The sequence below is a fragment of the Coloeus monedula genome (assembly GCF_965178545.1).
Source record: "Coloeus monedula genome assembly, chromosome: 1".
In the NCBI taxonomy this organism is placed as follows: Eukaryota; Metazoa; Chordata; class Aves; order Passeriformes; family Corvidae; genus Coloeus; species Coloeus monedula.
Window position 1 is genome coordinate 23,041,898 of NC_138781.1, and position 26,483 is coordinate 23,068,380.

At 37.6% G+C, this 26,483-nt stretch overlaps 1 protein-coding gene across 1 annotated transcript in view; it reads left to right on the forward strand.

Annotated features, from left to right (window-relative positions):
• The window catches only part of CDK14 (cyclin dependent kinase 14), a gene marked incomplete at its 5' end in the record, with an annotated part of 318,948 nt that overhangs the window by 257,086 nt on the left and 35,379 nt on the right, over window positions 1–26,483 (forward strand). The window contains one exon of the mRNA XM_082290375.1: window positions 1,259–1,405. Within this exon, the coding sequence (XP_082146501.1) occupies window positions 1,259–1,374 (116 nt within the window). The 3' untranslated portion in view covers window positions 1,375–1,405. The remainder of the gene's footprint in view (window positions 1–1,258; window positions 1,406–26,483) is intronic.

Genomic DNA, 26,483 nt, shown 5'->3' on the forward strand with positions numbered 1-26,483 from the left:
ATTAAAAATGTAAGAGTAGTGCTGTTCTGCTAAAAACACCTTGTCTAGGAATAAAATGCAATTTATAATGCAGCATAACTTTCATTCATCTCAAAACTGAGCCGTAATCTATGGATTAATCCTTTTTACTAAATATGTCTACTTGTTATTTTCTATATATAAAAAAAAGATCACTCCTCCCACTTTTCTACTTTTATATTTGAGAGCTCATATTCATTTATTTGCATAGAATATCTGCCATGTGTAACAATGTAACGTGTAGCAATTGTGTAACAATGTGTGTTACTGAGGATAGCAGAATAAGAAATGCAAGTTGAGATGTCAAACTACAGTGGGAAGGTCTGTGCATAAAGCAATAGCCAGGTTTTTTAAAGACATATAGATGAAAAAGTAGTTCCAAAAACTTACAGGCATGCCAGCTGCTAGTGCAAAAAAGAAAACTCTTACATCTCTGATTAGTTCTTTAACATTTCCTTATGGAATCATGCAGTGGCAGCTCTCTTGAGGATATTGTTATATGGAGGTTTGTTTTCAGGATATATTAAAAATCATTGATTTTCCCCATCAGATTGAGGCATCCTAAGTAGAAATGTGTTTTCATATTATCAGTGTGTGAGTCCTTAACCATTTGCAGTTTTATTGCTGTGATTATTATCATCATGACTCCTAATAATTGGTTGCCTGGTATGACATTGAAGTTGTCAAGGTTTTTCTAGCTCATGCAAAAGGGGATTGCTTCACGTAAAAGACTTTTGAGTTGTTGGGATATTTTTAACAAGCCTAGTTGTCTTTAGTAGTTCAAAAAAGAAAGTCAAACAAGATAGTTCAGTTCTACTGAATTGAATCTGATATCAAGATTCTGAAGATGTAATATGTGATATCAAATTATTGAAAAACCTTGCTGCATGTTTTACCTTCTTATTTATTTCTAAGTTCTCTCAGCAGAAATTTGAAAGTGGAAGTTATTAATTGTATAGTGGTGTAGAGCACAAATAAACACACACAGTCTGGAAACAGATTTTTTTGAAGATGCATACAGTTAAGAATATTTGCATCACACAACTTCCATCATGATGCATTCAGCTTCTTTCCATTAAGAGTTTGTACAGTGCTTACTTGCAGAAATAGTTGGTATATGTAAAAGCTGTATATATCTACTGTGTTGTGTTTGCCATATATATTAAATAATTATTTTTAAATTACTGCTTTTACTGCAAAAAAAAAATCACAGTTTCTGAACTGAGACTCTTTCTTACAGTGTCTTCTATTTTTACTGTACCGAATGTAAGACTACAGCCAGAGACTGGAGAAAGCATGAGAGCCTTTGGAAAAAACAATAGTTATGGCAAAGGTCTATCAAACAGCAAACATTGAAGAATACCTATGTTCACAACTGATAATGCAGGTAAGGCATGGTTATTGGAAAGGATATATTTGAAAATGCTCTTTAGTTACCTTTAGAGAAACAAAATACAAAACTTGACTGCACATGTCCATGTGCAGGCTGATACCGTTTTCACAGTTTTACAGTCCATATGAAGAGTGTAAGTTCTGAGTAGGAATGAGTGCCACTGACAGGTTGAAAATATTGCAGAAGTTGGCACTAGTATATTAAACAATAGTTTGCCTTTAATTTGGACTGATACTTTTTACTCCCCTGGTAAAATATGCAGAGAGAAAATACCTCTTGCCAGTTGTGTTGTTAAACTTTGGGGCAAGGACAAGAGATTCTATGAATCTGTGATTTAAGGTTCCTCACAACCCTAACCATTCTATGGTTCTCTTATTTAGTAGCTTGGTAGTCTTGATAGCAGAAGGATGTTCTTGATGGGAGAGAGGTGTTGTCATGTAGTGATTATGGTCTATATCACTGGATCAACTAATACTGTTTTGTTTAACCATAGTTATTCAGCAGTGAAATAGTGTGTAATATGACTTCTTGTATTCTAAGAGTAGAACAGAGCTTGGGAAGGCCAGGTGAATAGAGAGGCTATTTACCAAATTACAGCAAGGGAATGGTGGTGTTATATCATGGCATTAATTGTCTTCTGCCCATATGCAGCACCCCAGTGTTTGTTCAGTGGGATTTAGCACTTGGCAGACTCTTCCAGGTTAGCAGTATTCCCTTATATAGCTGCTTTGCTTATTATGTTTCTCTAAATGGTTTCATACCAGAGTGTTTCACAAAATACCTAAAGTGCAGATTCTTTTCATTCAAAAAAACAAGGCCTGCCCTTTCTTCGCTTGTTTGTTTCTAAAGACACAGTTGCTTTTGATGCCTTTTCCTGGTCTTAAAATCAAGAGTCAAACATGGTTAAAAGGGAAAAATGGATTTTACCTCAGTATTTATTTTAGGATCCTTAGGTGCACTACATCCAGATGGAATGCACCCCAATGCACACTGCAATGCACACCCCCAAATGCACACCTGTAACATTATAGGTTTTACTAATTAGCATATCTATCAAACATTCCCCAATGAGAGGCTCAAGTGAGCCCCCCTCCCCAAGGAACCTTTTCCTGGATGGTTCTATCTTGGTTTACAGAATATGTTCTGGAGAGGACCTTGGGCTCTGGGGTACACTGATCCCTAGCTACGAAGCTTCTAAAATGTTTAGTCTCCTAGCTTGACAAACAAGTCCAAGAATGTAGGCTAAAAACACTAAGAGTAGAGAAGTTGTAAAAGGGTATAAAAGAAAAGTCAAAAAATCATCATGGCATCACTTTTGCATGTTGAGTCCATTATAACAGTTTGTTACAGAAGTTCTAGGAGCTGAGAGAAATGCACATGCTGCTCATACACCTATTTGAAGATATAGTCTCATGTAAATGTAGTTGATATTCACGTGATGTCTATATTTAGCTAAGTCTGCTTTTTTCAATATCAGATATAACGTTCTCTAATGAATTACATTTGGGTTTATTGTTGTGTGCTTATGTATGATTGGGTTTTTTAACCCTGTAATGTTACGGAGTCTTTGCCTGACAGACAAATTTTGGTGCTGAGAGCCTGCCCCAATTTTTGCACAAGCTCTTTGCCAACAAACCATTTAAGATTCTCTAATGTCAGAAATGAGGCTGCCTCAGAGCAGTCTGTTTACATCTTTATTGACAAGCTAATCTCTACCTTTTCCTGGGGCTATGTCCCTGCAGATGTCTCTTCAACCTTGTCTGTTCTAACATAACATATCATCCATCTAAAGTATATTTAGAGTGTGCCCACCTGTGCTAAAGACCTTTTGTGTAGAAGCTTATGTACAGAATCTCAATTCTCATGTACAGAACCTCCTTTCTGTTGCTGCCAAACAAATGTAATTTTTCATTTATAAAATACGCAGTGGAAGGCTTGTATTTGCAAATGAGCATGAAAACCATTGGATCATTCTTACTGAATATCTATTTGAGCAGGTACAAATTACTGTTTTAAAATTTGATATGTGAACAGAAAGAGAGAACCCAAATGTACCCTTTACATTCATCACTGTACTGTTGTGGCTGCTCAACCACAGTTTTAATGGAGAATAGCATGTTTCATTGTGAAAGGTCTGAAACCACTTAGCAAATGTTGTGACGTGTACATTATTGATTACAGTTTTCCACTCTGGCTTGGGACTTTGTTCTGTTAGGTGCTAACAGTGCAATAACATATCAGCTCCCTGCTGTAGTATTTGACTTGTGCCATGAGATGGGGACCAGCAGATAAACCTGGAAAAATACTAGTACCAAACAGAGGTCCTGTCACTTGTACCACGTGGAGAGCTAGCGATTAATGAGATGAAACTAAAATACGTGGGGAAGCAGGAGAACTGTGGACACAGAAAATGGATTTGGGTGAGGAATTATTAGAATGCTTGGAAACCTTTAAAGGGATGAGACTACCAAGCAAGTAGAGGTGTGAGTCAGTGCGGAAAATGAAAGGAGCTGGGCAAACAGACTGCAGTTTTGGTAATGTGAAAAGAAGGTCTGGTGAATGGCAGGTGGCTGTGATTTTAAGCAGTAAAGTAGTGGCTGGCAAGTAGGATGTTCAGTCAGGAAAATGGGTGTGTTATGAGTCAGTTACTCCAGCTGAAGACTAGAGTTGCAGTCAGCAGGAGAGTACCATTAGGGAAGGGGTATTTATTGCAATATATTCTGTCAAAGTCTCCATTCACAAGGCTCAGTGAAGCTAACAGATGCATGAATAGCAGAAGGAAAGATGGCAATAGCTCTCCAGGGCCATGAAGTTAACAGGTAAACAAGGCAAGTAGAGTTAGAGGGATGGAGGCAAACAGTACAAGATGTGAAGATGTCAACAAGCATAATCAGATAACATCCCAGCTAGTGAGATAAAGGAAAATTAGAAGGGGCAAATATTGCAAGGAAATAAATCTGATTATTAAAAAAAAAAAAAAAACAACCATAGCAAACAAATGTTTCTAGCTTGTCTCCTGGACAAGGTTGGTATATATGTGTTTAACTCAGCTTTGTGAGTTGACTTTATGCGTATACAGAGATGGCAGGGAAGTTAGGAAGAGCTGGAATTTTGAGGTATTCCAGTATCTTGAAGGATGCTGTGAAAGAGAAAAATATGTAGATAGTTGCTTGCTAAATCCTCTGACACATGTGTAAAGGAAAGATTTTATTTTTTATATATTTTTTATACATTTATACATTGTAAAGGAATTTATTAGAGAAACTCACAAAGGAACCATCTTCAACCACCTCCAGAATCTGGTGCTGAAGAAAATTCTAGTCTTATGACTTTTGTCTGGTCCTTCCTTCTTTCCTTCCTTCCTTCCTTCCTTCCTTTGGTTCCTAATTTCCCTGTTTTGGGGATGAAATAGGAAATAAAATTGAGAGACCAAATAAAGATGCTGTGCCAAATTTTTCTGTGATAAGAAATTAACACCTCCTGCTGTTCTCTCACACAGTTACCAGATGTTACTGCCCTGATAGTGCACCCACTGAACTAAATCCACTTTTCTTTAGGGTTAGGAAGGCAAAAAGATTAGGGGAGGAATGGTTGAGACATCATCTGCTAACTTCGGAAGCAGCAGTCTCTGGCAGATTGCTGAAGGAGAGAGACTAAAGGCAGTAAATTTGTAATTGGCTCCATCATCATTGATTAGAACCTGTCTTAAGCCCTCAGAAACTGGTGCATCTCTGAGAATTTCTGTTGTCTTTAAAATACTGTAGTGCTTCAGCTGCCTGTCTGCAACTCACAAATCAACTTACCCCTTGAAAAAGCAGTAACCTGGGATATATTTCTGAAAACTTAGATAATGTCTGTCAGACTTGGATTACTAATAGGGTCTTTGTGGACCACACTGTGTCATTGTCTTGGGCTCCAAGAAGAGACAACACGTTTATTCCAATGCCCATGGGGAAAAACCTGACATTTGGAGTTAGCAAGGTCAATGCTGAGGCTGCTCTCTACTGGAGAAAACTAGCAAATAAGTGGTAATGAGCATCACTGCACACAGAAGAATCTGTCAGCAGTGAATTAGATGGGGCCTTTTGACCATATCTAAGCATCTTTAAAGTTTTGTGATAAAGCAAAACATTTTTATTTTGTGCTTGATGGTTTTCATTGCTATTTTTTTCTCCGTGGGCTGGAAGCATCTCTGTGGAAGTACATGTCTCTACATATCTTGTTCAATTATACTGTATATACTACTGTCATCCCTCTTTACAGATCCTGTTTTATTGAGACAAGAATGGACCCTAAGAAATTCTAGAGGTCTGTTTTCATTTGGCTTCTGGAATACATGGCTAAAGCCTGTTCCTCTCTGGAAAAGGATGAGTCAAATAGTAATTGAAAAGACAAGGCATTACCTGATACCAGATAGCACGTGATGTTTTCTTGTGGTGATTTATAATCCCCAGTTCCCATTGGTGGACCAGAGACACGAGATGTGTTTCTGGCCTATTGTCTGCTGCCTGGAGCCAGCAGGGACAGCTTCATTCAGGATGGTAACACCATATGCTTTTAAAGTATTTAACCTGTATTACCATAATGAGATCCCCTGGCTTTCTAAATCTCTTTGACAATTCACTGAAGCAAAACAAAAAGTGGTCTTTATTTGTATAGCTTCGCCACATGCGCATGCATCCGAGCAATCCTGAATTTCAATCACAGGATGCTGAATTCTTTCTTCTGTGCCCATTTAAGCCAGCAACTGACACCAGCCCAGCCAATTGCAGGACCGATGGCGTCATTCGGGCCAGCTCAGCTGTGTAAAACAGAATAAAGCTGAAGAGGTGACACTACAATGGCAAAAAATGCTGGTTATTTGATTGCTTCTGATGGGGTGTGTTTTCAGCAGCACAGAATCATTATGTAAAATTTCCTTTTTCTCTTTGCTAGCTAGAGGGGTGACTGTTCTTGCATCTCCATCCAAATAGTTTCATTTTTGTTTGTCATCCTCAGTTTTATATTTATAAATTGTTTAGGAGTGTCTCATCAGCACTGCTGTGTGGGAACATAATTTTTGCCTGCCTTGCCCTAGTCAAGCCACAGGGAAGCTGTAGTCCAGCAGTGTATGTGTCCAGCAGTCAGTATTGAAAAGTCATTTTCATTCACTACTCCCCTGCATTCACTCTGTTCTGGGTATCCCAGTGTTGCTAAAACACTGTGGAAAAACATATACTATGCATCTAAGTCTTCATCTCTGTAGCTTCAGGTGATAAAACTGTAATCATTACAGTGGAGAAAGGGCTGCATAAAAGAGAAATTCTGGACCAACAGACTGCATATCAGCCAGATTTTGTCACTATTGATTTAATCAAAAGCTGAAAGTAGCCAGTAGTGCTTTATATGTGTGAAATCTTGAAATTTCGTGTAAAACCAGATTGGGAGAGAAAAGCAGAGCTATAAAAGCACATCAGTTAGCAGTTTAATTTTTTAATGCTTTTTTTAATAGATGGATTCAGATAGATGTGTATAAACAGTCATTGTGCTCCTGCAGTTGAAAAGGTGGAAGCCTAAGCACTGAAGATGGGAGGTTTAAATTTCTCTTGCATCTTTCAGTGCCAGACAGTGTCTATGCATGAATGTTGAGGGTCAGTTTAATTATTTAACTAATACTGGATTTGCATAAATTGGCTTTCCTGAAAAGGCTAATAAGATGCAGTTGTGGTGGGCAGCTGAAAGCAATTTAGGTTTGAGTCCAGTAATGACAGTACTAAACAAAGTTGAAATTGTAACATCAGTTTTGTAAAATGTTAAATTAGTATTAAGCTATGAAAGATAACTGCAGAATCCAAGATATTTTTTGGCTCTCTGGTACTTTCAGTGCCATTCTTTTCTTATGTTAACAACATAATGGCTTTATGAGACTCTTCCAGCTGTGCTTTACTTAATATTGAAGAATAAGATCACCACACTGCTGGAATATACCCTAAATATAACACACAAGGGAAAAACTCCAGGCATTGGTCTACATTCTCCTTGTGATATCTGTTATCTTACTTCTATTAATCTGAAATGAAAGTTATAGACTGAATTTTGCCCTCTATTCAACCATAATGAAAATCCCCCCATATTCTCTGGACTCTGCACAGCGGGTGAAATGAGCTGAGCAAATAGCTGTCCAGTGCCAGGCTGTCTCTGTATAAACTGCCCATCTTACCTAAGTGACATTTGGGGACTGAGGATGGAGGAGCTGTGCCCTTGGGTCCCCAGGTATGCCCCAGTAAAGGAAACCCACCATCTGGTCAAGGAACTCATAAGGCTTAGAAAATGTTTTTAATGGAAGGCTTAGAAAATAGTTTAATGATGTTTCTATACTGTAACAGCTCACCATGTCTGTTGTCACATGAAATACAGTCACTTAATTGTGACTGTGTTAAGTAGTAGAATGCATGGTCTCTTGACTTTGTTTATTTAAAAAGTTGGTAACCTAAGGCACAGAGGGAAGTGAATTGGGAAGGATGGTCTTTCTAAGGAAGCTGAACACCAGTTGTGATGAAATCTTGTCCAACCTGGAGAATGATAGACCAGGACAGCATCTATGCCTGGAAATAAGTATAAGGAAATAAGTAGGCATAATCAGGGTTTCTAAAATCATAGGAGTCTCTTCAGGAAAGAAGAAGGAAAGAAAAGAAGCAGAACAGAGAGGGGAAGGTCTTCACATTTTATTGTTAAATACTCCACTTGGTAGGACAAGTATTTCAAACCTCCATTGCTAGGAGATATTGATTTCTTCCCTGCAGTCATATGCTCTATATCATTCTGTGTGAAACTAGTGGCTACGTATTTATTGAAATTATTTTTTTTAAACTATTTATTGACATTTTTTCTTTTAAATTGGCAAAATCAGCTGCAGATCTGGCAGAAGGAAAACAAGGCATTACTACTGTTATGGATAACTTTTGTAGAAGGACAATACCATATTTCCCTGTACCATGGCATAGTATGGAGCCTGTTTTCAGTTCATTTCTAATGCATGATAACTTGTCTACAGTACTGTGAAGATTAATTTTCAAATAATTTTTAGTGTAGAGGTTTGTAATTTTACAGTCATTTATGCTGTAGGAAAGATATTAGTGATATTTGCATGAATGCATGTGCTCAGTTGCAGTGCTGTTTATCTGTCTTTCCAGTTTGTTTGCTCATAAATTTAGGAGACGAAAGGTGGAATCCTCTGTGCCAAAGTGTACTATATTGCATTATTAATATTAGGATAGCAAGCAATTCCCACTAGACAGTCTTTGTGGTCTGTTCATGCTTAAGAAGTGTCTAGGCATGAAAGGCCGTTTGAGTTCCAGTGGGCTGAAAGTCTGGGATGACATTTGAATGCGGCGAGGACAACAGTCTAGTTGACAATGACTGGGAGGGAGGCAAAAGCAGGTCTCAACTCTCCCTATTCTCCCATGGACAGTCACCTCTCCTTTAGGATTATTTCCTCACGTGACTCCTCAGTTAGGCTTTGTCTAAGAGGAAAGTGGAACCACTGGAGGGGAGAAACTGAGGTTTCCAGACAAAGCAGAGGCTTCCAGTGCTGACACACAGCCCATAACCCAGAGAGACAGCAAAGCTAATGAGAGGCATTGCCTCTCAGGCACCAATTTGCAGCATTCAGAGTTAACAGAACATTTTACTTTTGGCCAAATTGTAAACAAAAAAAAAATTTTAGTAATTCCACATACCAGAATTTTTTCTGTGGAGGACAAACTTTGTGGTGCCATTTTGGGTCTGTAGCTTACATTGCCTGATTCTCCATGAAATAAACAAACTACACCAACGACTGCAAAATAGGGTCTGAAGGCAAAGTAAATGTGAACTGAATACTCCTAGTTGTGGGAAGATCCTTGCCTAAAAATGTAGCAATAGTTTACAATTCAGTTAATAAATTACATTAATTTATTCTGCCCCATAATTGGGATGAGGATGGATGGGTTTCCCACATCTTCCTAGTGTTAATTGGTAAGTCTCAGGAGGAAGACTCAAAAACTTCAGGAAAAAATACTGAATTCTCAAATAAAAATATCTAATGTAGAAGAATAGCCCTGGAATAGCATCTCTGGATATTTTAAGAAGTGGAAACAAAATTGGGTATTTCCATAATTTTGTGGTCTTGTTATAAATTATTAATGTTGTTTTGGACCATGTATGTATTTTGAATTAGTAATTACGGGTGATCGTTCTCTGCCATTAGTAACCTAGATTTTAATTCTGTAGAGCCACTTCTGTAACTCTCTTTTGTGTTAATATAAAGACTAATTGTGCATTATATTTTCTGGCTTTTTTTGTTGTAACAATACGATCGCAGCCTTTTTATTTAAGTTTTCTTTCTGAAATTTTTATTTTACAATTGCTTTTAATACGTCTTTTGTTCAGTATGTGTGTTACATGTGTATTAAAATCTAGTTAGTTTATAATCTGAAGGGAAGGAAAATCTACACAATTAAATCTGTCCTTGTGTACTTGAAAGATTCAGCACTAAGTAATCTGTCACATCGTAAAAGGAACAAAATCAAAACAACTGAGTCATTATCATGACTCTGCTTGGTTTCAGCCCATGAAATGACATCTAGACTCTGCAGATACTGTATTTGCTGTTTTATGTATCTGTGAGCAGACATTTGTAAATACGGAGGTGTAAATGTTGCCAGCATTTAAATTAGGTTAAAAGTGCTATTTATGGCTTACATCAACAACAAAAAAATACTCATAATCATCCCTAGGTGAAGATTCTCATTTAACGAGCTTACTGCTCCTAATTAATTCTGTAAAGAACACCATTTGGCAGAGCAGAATTATGAGGTTTGCATATTGATGGTGGCAGGGAAAAATATATCTGTTTTCTATTTATATGGTAAAATTAACTTCTGTTCTTTTGAAAATGGCACATCTCAGAGGTATTGCTTTCAAAATGATCTCAGGGTGTAAAGAAAGCAGTAATAACAGCGCCAGGCATTCAGTTCTGTCCTAATTTTCCCACCAGTTTTTCAGTGTTTCAGCTGCCTCAGAGACTTAAAGTACTCTCATTAGGTAGCTGCAGAGGCTGCCTGCTTGCCTGCTCCATCACTCTCTCTAGCTGCCTCTCTCACTCCCCCTCTCTTGCTCTCCCTTTTTTTCCCCCCTCCTGCCTTGGGAAGATCATTTGCTGCCGTGATTGGCAGGTTAGAGCATTCGATCAGATGAGTTCCTCTTAGTGCAGGTCAAAAAGGCTGGTTAGCAGGAGCTGTCGAAAAATGCCAGCAGCATTCGAAATGGGAAATGTCATGACTTCGAGGCAGGGGGTGCCACCTGGAACAGAAAGCCCCCAGCTCATTAGCAAGTTACAGGATGCAAGCTTAACTGGAGGGAGCAGAGGAGGAAAGATAATACCCAATAGGGAAAATTATTGTGAAGTGGAATTGATTTCATGTATAATTTGTTTATCACTAGAGGGGACAAATGCTGTCCTCCTGACATGTGTGTAGGAGCGTGGACTATGAATGAAGCAATTTAGCATAATCTCCAGGTTGAGCTCTGGATTTAAAGAATGCCAACTTCTTTCTTCCCAACTGTGGAAGTGATCAGGTCATGTTGTATTAATTAAACCTGACATACTCTCAAATGGTTTATCTGGGCAATTTTAGCAATTTAACAGAATGCAGTAGATATGAGTTGCATTCATTATTAACATGGGGCAGTGGTTTGTCTTCTGGATGAAGTGGGGTTGGGGGTTTTCTGCAAGCTGCTGTTGTAAAAAAACGTTCCTGTCGCAAGCTGAATTATAAAAAAGCTCATTTTTAATGCTTAGTCTGACTGCATAAAATCAGAATGCAATTTCAGTTGCATGATATAATTTTATTTCCAAGAAAAACTACATACTCTTAGAAAGTATGGATTTAAAAATAAATAAAGCATTCAGGCTTACTGTATAAAATTTAATCTGAAAGGAAGACTACAGGGTCTGCTGCCTGTCAGGGACTTAAAGAATGCATATATAAAATATCAACATTACAAAATGCTTAGTCTTCTCCAAGATACCCTGTAGTGGTAAAATTGCAGGCAAACTCTTCATCCTAGGCAGTTTAACAAGCCCCTGGCTATGAATATTGCTAACCATTCATTTGCTTCACTGGTCTGTATTTTCATATGAAAGGCATATTGCATATCAGTAGAAATGACTGCATGGATTTGCCCCACACACACAGTTTTTTTCAGAAATGTTAAGAAAATAAGGTGGGATCATGGTAGCTGCCAGACTCATGGTATCTTTGTGCAGCTTTGTGTCTAGCTCTGCTCCTCCTGAAGACAATGGGAGAATTCCATAGACTGCAATGGGAGTAGAGCTGGCTCCCTTATCAAAACTGATGTAGACACAACAATACCATGTCAGGCTGAGAAAATGAGACTTAAAAGCTGACAGGGTTCCTCAAGAACTATTTTGCAAACTGTATCTCTTCTTGTTAAGGAATTTTGTCTTTTATATATTAAACTTGTACTTCTCTCAGAAGTTTGAAGCGCATGCTTAAGCAGTCTCTTGGATGGATGTTGAGGAATGTTTCCTTACTGTTCAGAGTCTTGATGATTTTTTTCAGCTTTCATTTTCTTCCATCCATCAAAGTTTTTAAGTTGGTAATGGAGTAGCTAGCATTTGCTTTATTGAGTAACCACAGGCTGTTGGTTTTCCCTTTCTCCACCAAATGCGAATCAGTCAGATTTTTAAAAGGACTTTCTTAATCAAAATAGTTGTACAGAGCCTTGCATATGAGTGTTTTCTGTTTTGTATTTAATGTAAAAAACTCAGCATTAACAGTCTGCTAGTTTGCAAAAAAGAAAAGTTACTAAAAAAGGGCATTCTTTACCTTCCAGATACCTTTTTAGTGTAAAGTTCTTTCAGATAGGCACCATGAACACTGGCTGCTGTAGTCTGCACTAATGAACACAAAGGCTCAGTCCTTTGCAAAGCTGAATAAAGAGAGAAAAATATCAGAATAAAATGTCCTCTGTGCAGATCCTGTGGTAGAATTTTTCCCGCCCTGGGTAGCTCTGCAGATGCCCAACTAGTATTTATGTATTAAGTATTTAAGTAAAAAACTGGAAACCAACTCGAAAAGTTCAGAAAGTATTCATTACCTAATGTCTGCTCTGGTACTTTGTTAGGGGAAGTGATATGCATTTAAATTATTTGTATGGAGTTTGAAAATTAGGCTTCTGCTGGGAAAAGAGAGCAAACCGGGAGATCTCCAGGTCTCTTAGCTCCATGGAGTAAAGACAGGGATCAGTCAGCACTGGAAAGACATGCTAGATTTTAGCCCTGAGGTATATTTGAGGGACCTGTGGTAGCTGTAGTGTCTGTCTGCATCTGGCAACAGCTGCTTGGACATAAGCAGAAGGATATTTTGGCTAGAAAATCTGGCAGGTACAGATAAGCTCTTTTCTAGGACTGTGTGTGACATGGATTAATGACCTTTGTATGTCCTAGGTTCATGACCAAAGAAGTTATCACTCAGAATTAGAAAAAATAGTTAAATAACTAATATTTCCCACATATCTACATTTTCTGGCAAGAAAAAGAAGTGTAGTCTGAAACAGAAGAAAGAATTTAACCGTTACTCCCCATTTTTTAACCAACTTCTGTTTTTTCAAAACTGACACAAGTATTTTCTTACCTCCTAGGAACTTGATAATTCAAATGAAGAATAGTAGCCAGGAAGGAATTAGTAGTAAATTCCTTACTGCCCCTCAAAACTTATTATTCCTGCAGTTGTTTGTCATTCACTCAAACCCTGACTTCTCTATTCTAAATAAATACTGGTTTGTTCCTTGACTCTCTAGGGAAGATCAGGCAGAAGCAATGAGTGGGAAAATCACATATTCATCATCTGATTTTTATATCTTTTCTCCCCCAAATTTCTGAGAAATTATTGGAACTTGCTAGTGTCTATTCTGTGATATTACCAGTCTCTGTGAATTCCTTTTCAGGAGAGAAGAAGCTCTAACACATGGCCCATATTCCATCAGTGGCTCCTTTTATCATTACTTGTGTGTAAAAACACTTTCTGTATGAATTGCCTTTGTCTTTTTAGAAGGTGGATATGTAGAGTGTTGGAAAAATCCAGGGAGCCCTGAGGTCATCTAAATAACTCTATGTAATGTGAGCAACTGTTGATGAAATGTGGTTCAATCAGTAACATTTCAACTTTGGCTTTATGTATTATATTTCAAATTAAATAGAGCAGTATAAAACAATCTGTAAATTGAACCTAGGATTGGGCCATACCATTTTTTTAATGTATGTGTGTAGTTCTTGACTTTGATATCATTAACTTTTTAAACTTTTTCATCTGTGTTGTTAACTTGGGCTGCAGTAAAAGGATATCTCTCTCAAAATTCTTTTCTAAGGCTTTGCCTCAACACCATTTTGGGTGTTTTTACTAAGTCTTCCCCCTACATTAAACACCCCACAAATTATTTACATATATTACTAAACCTTTAAGGAGGTACGTTTAGATTGAGCATATTGAAGATTTCTTGACCTGACCCTGTCAAAATCCTTGAGCAGGAACTTTGTGCATAAGTCTTGATTTTGGTTTCCTTAGTAGCTGGAGCATTGCTTTTTGATCATTAACCCTTGCTGGTTTTCCTCAAAGAACATAAAATCTGAGATTTTCAGAATGTTCAAGTCCTGTACTTGCTCTCTTGTGTAGGGCGTCCTCTCCCAAAATCATCTCCAAACCTCACAATTTGCTGGGAAACTACTGTACCAGCTTGTGTGGTACCAGAAGTAGGAGAATTGCCAATGAGTCACAGCACTGCTCATGTCACCAGATGGCAGGACAGTCTTCCCTTCTTCATCCAGACTCCTAAATGCAGGGCAGAGAAACTGTAGCACACCTGGGGATTTAGAAAAATGTTTGAAATGTGCCTCAATGGAGCAGAGTGATTTAGAAACCTAATTCTCTTTCCATGAGTTCCTGTGGAAGGAAGTAAACACAATGCAGTCTGAACACATGGGTCCTTACAGGACCATTAGAGGTAGAAAAAAGGGCTTCAGGGTCTGGCCTGGAGGAAGCAACACTGCTTGAGAGCAGCTAGAAAACTGGGCAAAAAAGCAGGAGCTCTGCCAGGTGAGATCTGCAAAGCTTCTTATCTATGTGGTGTTTCTCAGCTATTTTATTTGCATGGAAACAAGCACAGTTTCTTGGTAACAAACATCACCGTTTTCAGCTCATGTCTATTGAGAGATGCTCTGTTTTAAATTTCTGTTGTTAATCCACTGTGTGTTGTGATCACTATAACGAACAGAAGTTAAACAAACATCCCCCACCCCCGAACCTCCTCCCATAAGAAAACAAAATCCCAGATCATGATGATAAAACAGATCATTAAGAGTTTCAGCAACAGCCTGTCAGCTTGGGTCTTAGTGTGGTTTTGCCTGCCATTAAAAACCATATTGGTCCACAAATTCAATATAGTCTAGAAATAAAGGGAGGCAAAAAGGATTTTAGAAACATTTTACCCACCTTACTCTTCAACATTAAGATTCTTTTTTCAGAACAGTGTTTGTACTCTAGTGTTTGAACAAAAAAAAATGCAGTTTTTTAATTCTTAAATATTTTACAAGTTTAAAGCAAATGTAGTATATTTATAGATGAACGCTACTAAAAAGTGAAAACAGGATCTTTAATATGTGAACATAAGCAAAATGAGTTGTTACATGACCTTGTCTGAAGTTTTGCCCTCTCTCTTCCTTATCTCTTTCTTTGTTTATTGACTTTATTTGTTACATTATGCCTGAAACATGGAATATAAATTCTGTAGTTCACAGATCCTACTCACCTTGTTCATGGAAGGCCCTATCACATTTTTTGTCTCTGGAAAAATGCTGCATAAGAATAAGGAATCTCAGTGCTGTGTCTGGCCCTTTTGGCACAGTTGCTAAATTTGCAGTGTTAACACACTGCCCCCAGCACACACATGCACACACATGGCCCTGTCATGCATTCTTTGCAAAGGCCAGTGATTTCTTTGCCCCTGGTGCACATCCAAATGGAAAGGAGGTTGGAATGCGAAGACATTTAGCTTTGTTTTCTCTTGCTTTTGTATATGCACTGTGTACATTTATGATGGAAAGGTGTCTGGTAGGTCCCAAACTTTCTGAAAGGCAGGACAATTTCAACAGGTGCAAAGCCTATAAGTAAACAAAGAGTGCTGTCAACCCTTCCTTCCTTTAAACTAAACCAGAAAGCAGATAAGGGAAGACTTGAGATCATATGTTGCCTTTTAAGGTAAATAATCCATGTCAGATTCCCAAAGCTTCCCATCTCAACAATGATAAACGTGAGCTGGATCCATCATACCTCATCCCTGTGAGAATCCCACTGCATGCAGTGGGACATGGTATATGTTTGTGTTGTGGGGAGGAGGGAGGAATAGTGTGTAAAGTGCTTTACATCTGCGTAACTTGAAGATTTTAGGTTGTTCAAATACACATACTCTGGTGCTAATGGAAACAGAGATCACTTATCACCATATCTAAGGAATTAGAAATGTATATTCATGACTCCCTGTTACCCAGATAGGATGTCCATCATTCTGCATTAATGACATAGCTCTATTCTACTCATTTCATTTCTCTTTATGTTTTACCCAGCTGAATAGCTCAGTGCTGCCATGGGGTCCTGTATCGTATGGCAGACTTTGCCTTTTGAACTGCCCACATCACAGTTTTCTGCAGCTCCCTATCTCCACCGTCATTCCTTTTCTTTACTCTAAATGTTTCCAAGGAAGAAGAAAAGAAAGAAAGAAAAGATTAAATAAAAAAAAAAGGCGGGGGGTTGGGGGGAAGGAGGGGAGAAAGAGACTGCTGTGGAAAAATAAAAGTTTAAAAGAAAACCAGAATGAATGCTTCACTTGTTGGCTTTTAGCACAATTACCATACCTTAGGAAATATGCAGGGAATAGTTAATTATGACTAAATGAGCTCCTTTTAGAGTTCATGGCAGGCCCCAGCATCCAACTGTCAGTGTTGTGAAAGATTGAATTAAAAGGCTGGTCCCCCTTGTCAGCCGATAGGATGGTCTGCTGGGGGAAAATAGACAGTGAAAAGATAGCTGGGTTAGAGTAGCCTCAGCAAGAGAAACACGTATTGCATTTGCATACTTCTCCTGCAAAGGGGGTTTAATCCAAATAAAGGAGGAGATTTCGGTATTGTCAGCCAAAGCTTTGTTCAGTGTGAAGAGCAGAAGGAAATCTGATGAAGGGGCCTTTCTGAAGCCCTTGCACACAGACTGGAGGTTGTTCTAGTAAAGTTATGTACTTTGGGATTGTTTACACACTGTTGTCTGTTTGAAGATCTCCTAAACTGAAAAACTCAAAGTATTCCTCTTTGCTAACACAAAAGCGAGGAATTTGTGTGGTAAAAATTACTTACACTGCAGACCTGAACAAGTTCTTTTCATTATCTTCACAAAATACCCTAAAGTTCCGTTTTTGGTGTAGACAAAGTTCCTCAATACTTCTTGGCCACACTCATATATCACAAAAAGTTTTCAGACTAGGAGAAAAAAGGGAGAATTATGTTCTCAAAATGCAGAGAGCACAAAAATCAGATACTCTTCAGGTCTGAGGCAGACAAAATCTTGCTGCCTCCTCCAGCACAGTTCTTTTTTAAACAAGTAGACAGTTTCACACCAACTAAAAACAAGTGTTTTGAAATTTAGTTGGGGTAAAGTGTTGTATTTCTACTAAGATCTTTTCTGTACTTTCTGGGGTTTTTTTTTTCTCACCTGAGAGATGAGCCAGAAGCCTCAAACCTCTTTTGTACTTAATCTGTAGCAGATCCAGCCCATGCCTTAGAGCTTTTCCAGATAAAATAACTGAATTGTGTTTCAAAAAAAGGCAAAACTATTTAAAGGTGGTGGCAGGCAAATTACTCCTCCTTAGAAGACTATCCACTTACAGTCTATACTGCCAGCTTCCAAGGTTTTCACATGGGACAAAGAACACCATCTCAGGCGTATGATTAATATTTAGGCACCAAATAGGTCGTCTAGCAGCATAGCACCTGAAATAGATGGCTTTTGCTTTTTGTTGCTGCAATTTTTTTGTGTGATTGCCATAGCCTTAATGATTTTAGCTAGTACTGAATTAGTTATTCAGATGGTAATACTCATGGAAATAGTGTGTGTGTGTGTGTATACACATATACACACATATATATAGAATATAAATATAAAATATAAAATATAAATGTATAAATATAAATGTATAATTTGTTCTAGCAATGTGTCTGTACATACTTAGCTCATTTTCTCATAAGCTGTGTAACTAATAGTCATTGTAAAGCAACATATGTTTCTCAGTAATGCTTTATGTTAGGGTGAGCAACATCCTGGCCTGAATAGAGCTTGAATTTTCTCCAGTAAAAATGAGTACTGTCTTTAAGGTTTGGTGAAATTCTGGGAAAGAAGATGAAGCAATTTCTAAGATACCAGAGAATATGACATTGGATATACCTGTATGGATATATTTGTGGTTACTCTACAGTTGCTTAATAGTTATAATTAAGGGGAAAAATTACAATCCTGTTAATATTATTAAATGAGTCCACATATGTTGAAATTTGACTCTCAGTTATACATGCTCTGACTTGTTTGGGGTGGTATTTTTAACCTGAAATGCTTCTTTAAGCTCACTCAGACAATAATGTTTCAGCTGAGGTTTTTTTCAGCGAATGATAGATGTGAATCATTAAATACTTAATCATCTATTAGCCTTATTTTCTCCCACACGGTTGTCATAAATTCTCACAGAAACACAGGCAGAAGCAAGTCTTCAATCAGTAGGCCATGGGGCACCTCCAGTCCTCAGATTGTTGATGCAACTTAAAAATCAGTCGTCAGAAAGGGGAGGTGGTTGATGGAAAATATGCTATATCCTGTTGCTTGCTGAGGATTATCTGCCATCTGGACTCAAAAAAAGCCTGAATGAATTTCAGCATCTCCCTTTTTTCTTCCACCCTAGAGAAAACTGGAAGGGGAGATAAAATTTTGGTAAAAACGGGAGCTGAATTGAGGCATCAATTGGCACCCAGTGTGCAGTTCACACTTTCTCTTATTAGTTTAATTTATTCCTTGAAGTGTTTACCTTTTTCAAGCTGAAGTGAGTAGTAGAAAATAAGGTACAGTGTTTCACAAGGGTTATTTACCAAATGGTATTTACTGATTGGAAGCATAGCAGTGCAATCTGTAAAGCAGTTTATGACTGCCTAAAGAGACAAGCAGCTTGAATCCAGCCTGGCTATAATGTAGTATGCAATTTCAAAACAGTTACTTTTGTATTAACTCATAAGTTTTTATTGCTTCATAAGAAAAAGATAACATCCTCCTACAGTGTTTAGCTCCTCAAGGAGATAAACTCCTGTGACCCTCTCATGTGCTGGCCATCTTTGTGCAGCCTTCATCGGTTATAAAGAACTCATACTCCAAAACACACTGTTGGGAAAACAAAGGATGGACCATGGTAGTAATAAACATGTCATTTAAACCTTACAGGAAAATGAACATGGTTTATTCAAACATCCCTTCTAAAGAATAGCTAATGATAATATTTTAGTAACACAAAGAGGGAAATCTTCTAATGCTCCCATTCCTGGGCTCTGTTCCCACCAAAGGCAGCAGGAGCTGCACATACAGATCCAGAGGGTTTGCAAGTTGAATAGCATCTGATATGGAGTTGAACCGTTTTAAAAAATAGGAACTGGGCTCACTCCAGTGCTTACAGTCTGCATGTAGTGAAGTGGTGTTTTCACTTTTCATCTCCTCCTTTTTGTTTCACAGTAACAGTGCAATCTCCAATTAGAACTCACCCTTTGTTAGCTGTAGTCAACGACGCCTCATCCCAGTTTGCGTTTTTTCCTGTGAGAAGCGTGTCAGAATTTGGGGGCACTAAATATACTCCTTTGTTGGTGAGCTTGTCAAGCACCGCACTGTGTTCGCTTTCCCACCAGGAAGGTCAGGCCGCTGGGGGGCCGCTCTATTTTCTAAAATGATCCCTACTGTCTGTCCATGCTGTCTGACAGATTGAAACAGTTGTCTGTGTCACTGCTTTCAATGCTTTTTAAATGCCTCACTTTCCTTGAAAGACGTAAAATATGTAGGCAGTGGGGAGAAAAAATGTAAAAGGAACTATACTTTTTCCTGCTTAAAGAAGTATTGGGTTTTCTTTTCTAAAGTAAACTTAATTTTGTTTAAAATATAAGATGACTTAGGAAAAAAAAACCCACCAGCTAATCTGGAAGACTGGGTAAGTCACAGCTTACATATTCTATTTCTGAAACCTCATTTTAAAACGAGGGCAATAAAATTATTAAACACACATTCATTCAGTAGCTAAAGTGAAATAGTAAATTTTCTTTGTTCACTTGTATTTCAGTTTAATATATTTTGATCTGAGGTATGTATAAAGCCTGAAGAAATTGGTACTATGCTGAGCCTTCAATAGTCTCCAGATAATTGAACTAATTAAATCTTTACCAACATTAACACAACTCCAGCATTCCTTGGACAGTGGTTAATTATTGCATGAACATGGCAAGCTTAAACTAAACAGATGAAAATAGAATCCTGTAGAATGGGTATTGAGTTTATTCTTTATTCATCTTTTGATAAGGTTTAATTAAAACTGCCTCTCTCCATTGTAGTGAGAATGAATGTGCTTGTTTTCTTAGTGAAAGCCAAATTATTCACTTCAGCCATGGTTCAATAATCAAAGCATTTGCAAAGTTTTGGGTTATATTGTAGCTGTGGAGATATAATTGCTGCAATTCTCTATGAAGGCTTTATCTTTTTATTACATTGTCTTTTATTTTTTCCACTTTATTTAGTAAATTAGAGCATCCATTTTGTGATTCACTATTTTAATGTGCTTTAAGCAGGGCATTTTTGTCAACAGGGAGTGAGCTAATGAAAATAAAATTTAAAATAAAATACTGGTTTTAATAATTGGAAGGCAAAAAGTAGTTTCCAGACAAATCTATACTCTGGTCTTTTCGAGTAATACACAAAGTAAAATTTGAGCACATAGCAAAAGCTGTCTTTATCAAACGCTAAATATTAATAAAGGAATGGTCATTTCTTTTTATGACAGTAACAGGAGGGTGGATATGGTGACTCCCCATGCTTATACAGTGGCTAACTGATCACTGAGCAAAAATTGTTGAAAGAAACAGTGACAGCTCATAATGTTAGAATACATAAGATTGTAAAGTTACTTGAGCTGCTTATTTGTGTATGAAGTGCAAACTTCAGCACTGGTGATACAATGCAAAAAACAAATCCTTGAGAGTTGTGGAATTTTGAGCAAGAGCAATGGGGTATAGCTGAAGGGGAATGAGAAACATTTGTGAGTAGGTACACACACATGCAGAATGGTATCATTTTTGTTGCCATGGACTTGCCTTTCCACTTGGAAAGTTGTAGATCTGAGCTTCAACTCTCCTGTTGCATTCTTTGAGAAATAACACAGCGGGTGGGAAATAGATCAGTGTTCATTTTAAAAAAATGTGTTCCACTCTCTTTTCATACAGTTCTCCGTGTGACTTAGATGGACCACCAAAAGGGTCATAGGAAATGTTGCACAGTTTTATTTGTATTCTGGTGTCTCATTCTGTTGTGTTTTGGAATGACATCCTGGCAGAACCTTGGTTTCCTGAAAGATTTTTCCATTCGCATCTATAAAACGTTAATTTCACTTTCTATGATTTATCAAGCAACTATGCCATTGTTCTGTCTTGGGCTCACGTTGTCATTAGGGAATTCCAGGCTGGCACAGCGGTTTTGATTTAAGGGAGGGAAATGTGTTTCCTTTTTATTTTGTTTTTCTAAGAGTTGTTTCTTTTAGAGTGAATTTTACTGGGTAATAAAAAATTTAAGACTATGAGTACACCAAAGGAGAAAATAAGCTGAGGAGGGAGTCTCTTGAACCATGGAGTTGGACTTAACTGGTAGTTCTTTCTCCTTTTTGAGTGACAGTATTGTGCTGGGTGCACGTCATGTGAATCCAGAGCTATTTGGAGTCACTGGACAAAAGAGTTGTCTGCTGGAAAGCTGTAGTCAGAAATGAGTTTTTTATGTTCTTTGTTATGAAGGAATAGCCTGAGTCCCAGATGATGCTGTTAAGATTCTGTAGGTGTAGCCATTTATTTAGTCTTTACTGAAGTCAAGATTTGGTCTGTTCTGTTTCTTGAGGTATGGGAATATACCTGGTCTGGAAGAGGGGGAACGCTCTGTGTTAGCCGTGCCTCAAGTGTGTGCATGTGGTCAGTCCTGTTCTGATGGTGAAAGTTGTATTCCACTTCCCTGCTGACAGAAATTCCCTCCTAAATACATTAAATTAGGTATCTCTGAGACCAGAAATCCCCTTTAGTTTTTTGGGGTTTTTTGTTCAAATAGACCTTACCTATTTTGTGAAATTTATTTTTATTTGGCATGAAGAAAATAGATATGGAATAACTGTTAATTTATCTGAGTTCCTTTGTGCTACATTTTGTCTTTTAAAGGACTGGAAATCTGTTATTCCAGGAAATAAATTTCTGAATTATTGTAAGGGCTTTCATGTATTTTCATTAATAACACTCTTAAAGGTTTGTTTACTGCATGAAGAGATTTTCCAGCATTTACTACAATTATGCTATGCTCCCACAGTCATTGACATGGGGTCTGTGCTTTTCCAGCAGCACAAATTTGGTCTGGATTGAGAATGGATACCTGATCTCATTTGAGGAGAGGACAGTAGCTCCATGCTGGTTACTGGGAACCACCATAAAGCCTGCTGGTTCAAGGTTAACCCATCAGCTTAGGGATTTTTATCAGATTTGAAACAACAGAGTTAGATTCTACTGAGTCATCACGATTTTCACTCAATCATAGGAGCTTTAAAGCTGGATTTGTAGCCTTGTCACACATACTTCTGTCAGTCAGATTTTCCTGAACTCTTAACTGAAAAAAATCATCTTCCAACACTTGGTTACATTAAAATAATTTTGCTGGATAATTTATTTTTAAATTGTGATAATAATCTTGAATCAGATAGGAAAAACCTGATGTCCTGGAAATTAGAAAGGATTTCTATCTGGGGTTGCTGAAAAATCTGCTTGCTCAAGAGATCAGAATCTAATCTGAGTGGATTGAAAGATTTGAAAGTACCTTTTTTAAATGTGAAGAGATTGTTGCATGTTAATTATTTAGTAATATATGTAGGGTAATACCCATTAGCATTTTTGAATATGGGCTGTACTTCACGTTGACAGCTTTGCATAACATCCCCACAGATGTCTTAACTTAGTGAGATTCTTAAGCACTTGGATAACAGCAGGCATTCACAAAATGTGTGTTAATGTGTTTATTATGGAGCTTCCCAGGCTTCCCCCAGTAGTCCTTAGGTAAAGAGTGCCTTCTGAGGAGCAAGAGGACAGACTGGACTATCATAACTCTTGACTGCATTGATTCATTTTGACATAATGTGATTAATTTTTTTTAATCTAATTTGAGACTTCTTCCTGTTTATCAAAATTGCTACATAAGCAAGAATAATTCTGCTTGCTTCATTAATTTTTTTAATTTGGCATAAAAGCTACAGGAGAGCAAAAAGGTGATTTCCCTCAAAGCAGGCCCATGTATAATTTACATGGCTACCACAAAGAAATCCTAATGACTTACACCTGCCAGACCATTATTAACTCACCTCTAGCCACAACATTTACATAGTAATGTGTTTTCATCTTTGCCATCAACTACTACTTGATCCAATACAATCTCATGTTTTCTTTTCTTTATAGTTGCTATGTCATGATGATCAGTCTGTGTATTTGCTGTTGACTTTGTTTTTCCTTCTTCTCAGGAAGTCCTTCATTATCTGCAGAAAGTGGCTGGTCACTAGCCTGAAGTGCACAATAAGGTCTTGACACTGCAGTGTTTAAAAATCTACTATATCCTTGGCTCTAGAAATATTGGTCTTTGTTTAGGAATGTGTCCTGTGTATTATGGAAGAGAAATGTCATTATTTTACATTTGTCTTAGGCTCCCCTGGCTCAGAGCAGGGCTAAGTTCAGTCATGTTAAGTGCCATGCAATAGTATATTAAATAATACTCCTTCATGCAGAGATCTCAGGCCATGTGTTCAGCTTTGCAGACTGCTACCCCCCTCTGCACACAATCTGTTTTTATTGAGGTAACTGGCTGGCTTTTCCATTCAGGATTCATTCCTGCCTGTTCAATGATACTTAAATGCTCCAGTCATATTAATTTGTAGAAGGGAGTCTTGATTAATTATTGAATTGCAATATCTTAAAAGAAATTCTGGGGGCCTTATGCAGATAGATAGGAAAATAGCATATAGATAAAAAGCATATTGCTTTAGGAGTAATGTTAATGCACAGTTTCAGACAACCCCATGAATGCATATTATTAATGGAATTCATATTATTATTGAGAACTAAAAACTGAGACAGAAGTAAATTTGATTTATTGAACTTTCTTAACTCTAATTATGTGAGAAGTCTTACAAAAATATAACCAAATTTTTGGGGCTAGAAAATATTGCTTCTAGGTTCCCAGTGTAAAGACTGCTCACTTCCTCATCTCTCTCCTTCAACGAAGGGAGTCAAGGTCCAAGCCTCTACGCTGATGCGAAGAAGAGCTGCTTGTGATGAGCAGGAGAGGTGGCAGATGCGAATATTTTTGTCCATTTTTTTGAGAATGCTGTCAGAAGTGTCCTTGTATCTGTAGAAGACAAGGTAGCCCTGTTTTAACTCCTGTGTTAATGAGGCTGTATTCATTGTTTTAACTATATTGGACGTGAGCCTCTGCATGAGTAAACAGCAAGTGATGCCATTTTAGACACGTTAAAGAACCATATGCCAGCACCAAAGGGATGAGGTGCACAAAGTTTGAGTAAAAACAGAATACACAAGCATGCCTCTGATTAAGTCATGAAGGTTCACAGTTAGAAGGATATCCATTTCGTTGCCTCTTTATTTCTCTATCAAGTCTTTATTATTGCAAATATTTCAGTCTTTACCTATGAAGAGATTTGGGCAGCTGACCAGTAAGATAATACTAAAAAGATTTCAAACTCAGGATGCTTCAGGGAACTTTGGGGGGTTTTCCTCCAGAAAGTACCCAGAATACTTAGTACTCAGGCTGAGCAGTAGCCTTGCCCATTGTGCACGGTTCATTGCTAGAAAAGAAAACAAAATAAAAAACCCACCAAGCTAAACCAACCAAACAAACAAGTTAAAGAAAGGTCCTGTTCAAGTGAATAGTATTCGTTTCTGGAAGAGCTGGGAAGTTCGAAATGAGCTGGCATGTGGTAACTAATGTGACACCATGCAGCTATCTCTGATTGCCATCACCCATCTCAAAGGGTCAGAATCTAATACAGATAAGCAAATATAGTGACAGAAAAAAGCACAGAAAGGAAGATGACCTTATGATAAACTTGGATGCAGAGTAGGCCTTTTCAAAGGAACAGGGCAAAACAGGCTTTCAAATTCAGAAGCAGAGAAGTCATGTTCTGATGTACCGTGGAGGCTGCTTGACAGAGGACTTCTTAAAAGACAAGGCTGTATATTTTGCTGTCACGTGAAACTTTGTACAGGTTTGTCTGAGTGATTTGGCATTAAAGGGCTTCAAAAGATTGTTTCTCTGAGTATAGATAAACTATGTTTTTGAATATATTTGAAATCTGTCACTAATTTTTAACTGCTCCTCAGGCCAAAAACTTACACCCCCTGCCATCTCCCACCAAATCTGCAGATACCATTTTCTTAATGAAAGGAATCCAGAAGTGGGAGTCAAACCTTTCCATGTTCCTTGGGGTTTTATACAGTGTTTCATCATCCCAAGGAAATCTGGTACTCTTAAGTGAAGAATCAAATCTCAAAGCGCTGCACAAGTAGATGAAATCTCTTTTGCACACTAGGGACCTTTTCATCATAGTTTTGTGTTTCAGGGGATTTCACAACCTTTACTTGAGGGAAACAAATATTCAAATCCCAGTTAGACCAGAATAGAGGAAATATGCCAGGTTCAATTACCACTGGAATTAGCAGCCTATGAGAATTTTTCCATTCGCATCTTCACCATCTTTTTCATGAAGTTTTGCGTAAGTTGTTCGTGGGATGTGAGAGTATAGAAAAGAAGTGACCACTTTAGAACTGATCAGAAGATAGGATCTCCCAAAGGTCTCAAAAAGTGCTGTAGTCCTGAGCAGCATGTTTCAGGTGAAGTCTCTCAGTTTTTAAAATCTTCATTTCTATGATTTCTATGAATTTTCTGAAAGTGAAAATCCACCTGCAAGTATATTTATATTTATATTTATATTTATATTTATATTTATATTTATATTTATAGTCAATCTTTTTTGAAGACAGTAAATTTGCAAGAACCATTTCTCTATTTTTTATTATTAGTTTGAATTAGATTAAATATATGAAAAGCATAGTTTTCTGCTTGGTGTTGAATGTCATTCATTCATACACACAAAAAAATAAGCAGACAATTTATTATCCATTAAAATGAGCAGAAAATACTTTTGAAATATTTTATATATATATATATATATATATATATATATATATATATATATATATGTGAATGCCACAAGAGAGGTGGTGATATCCCTTGATAGGTAACTTCTATGGATGATGATAGCCAAAGAACAAATTAGCTAGTATGGACTGTATTTTCTGTCGTTCCTCTGTTTGAAGCTGGTGCAGTGTAATACTATTTCACTGGCTGTGGCACAGACTACAGATTTTCTGGGTATTTGAAGCTCTGCGTAAACCTGCTGACTGCATGTGGAATGTGGATAGCTTTGACATTTTCAAATAAGTAGCATTCTAGAAGCTGTGTAGCTTCGGGGACTTCTGACATATTTTATCTATTTCTTTGTCCTTAGAGATTGCTGGATAGGAATGTGATTAGCTTCCACACTTACTAGCTCACATGCTAAACCCATGCCCAGTCTGTAACATTTTTAGAATACCCTGTCTACAAGATGT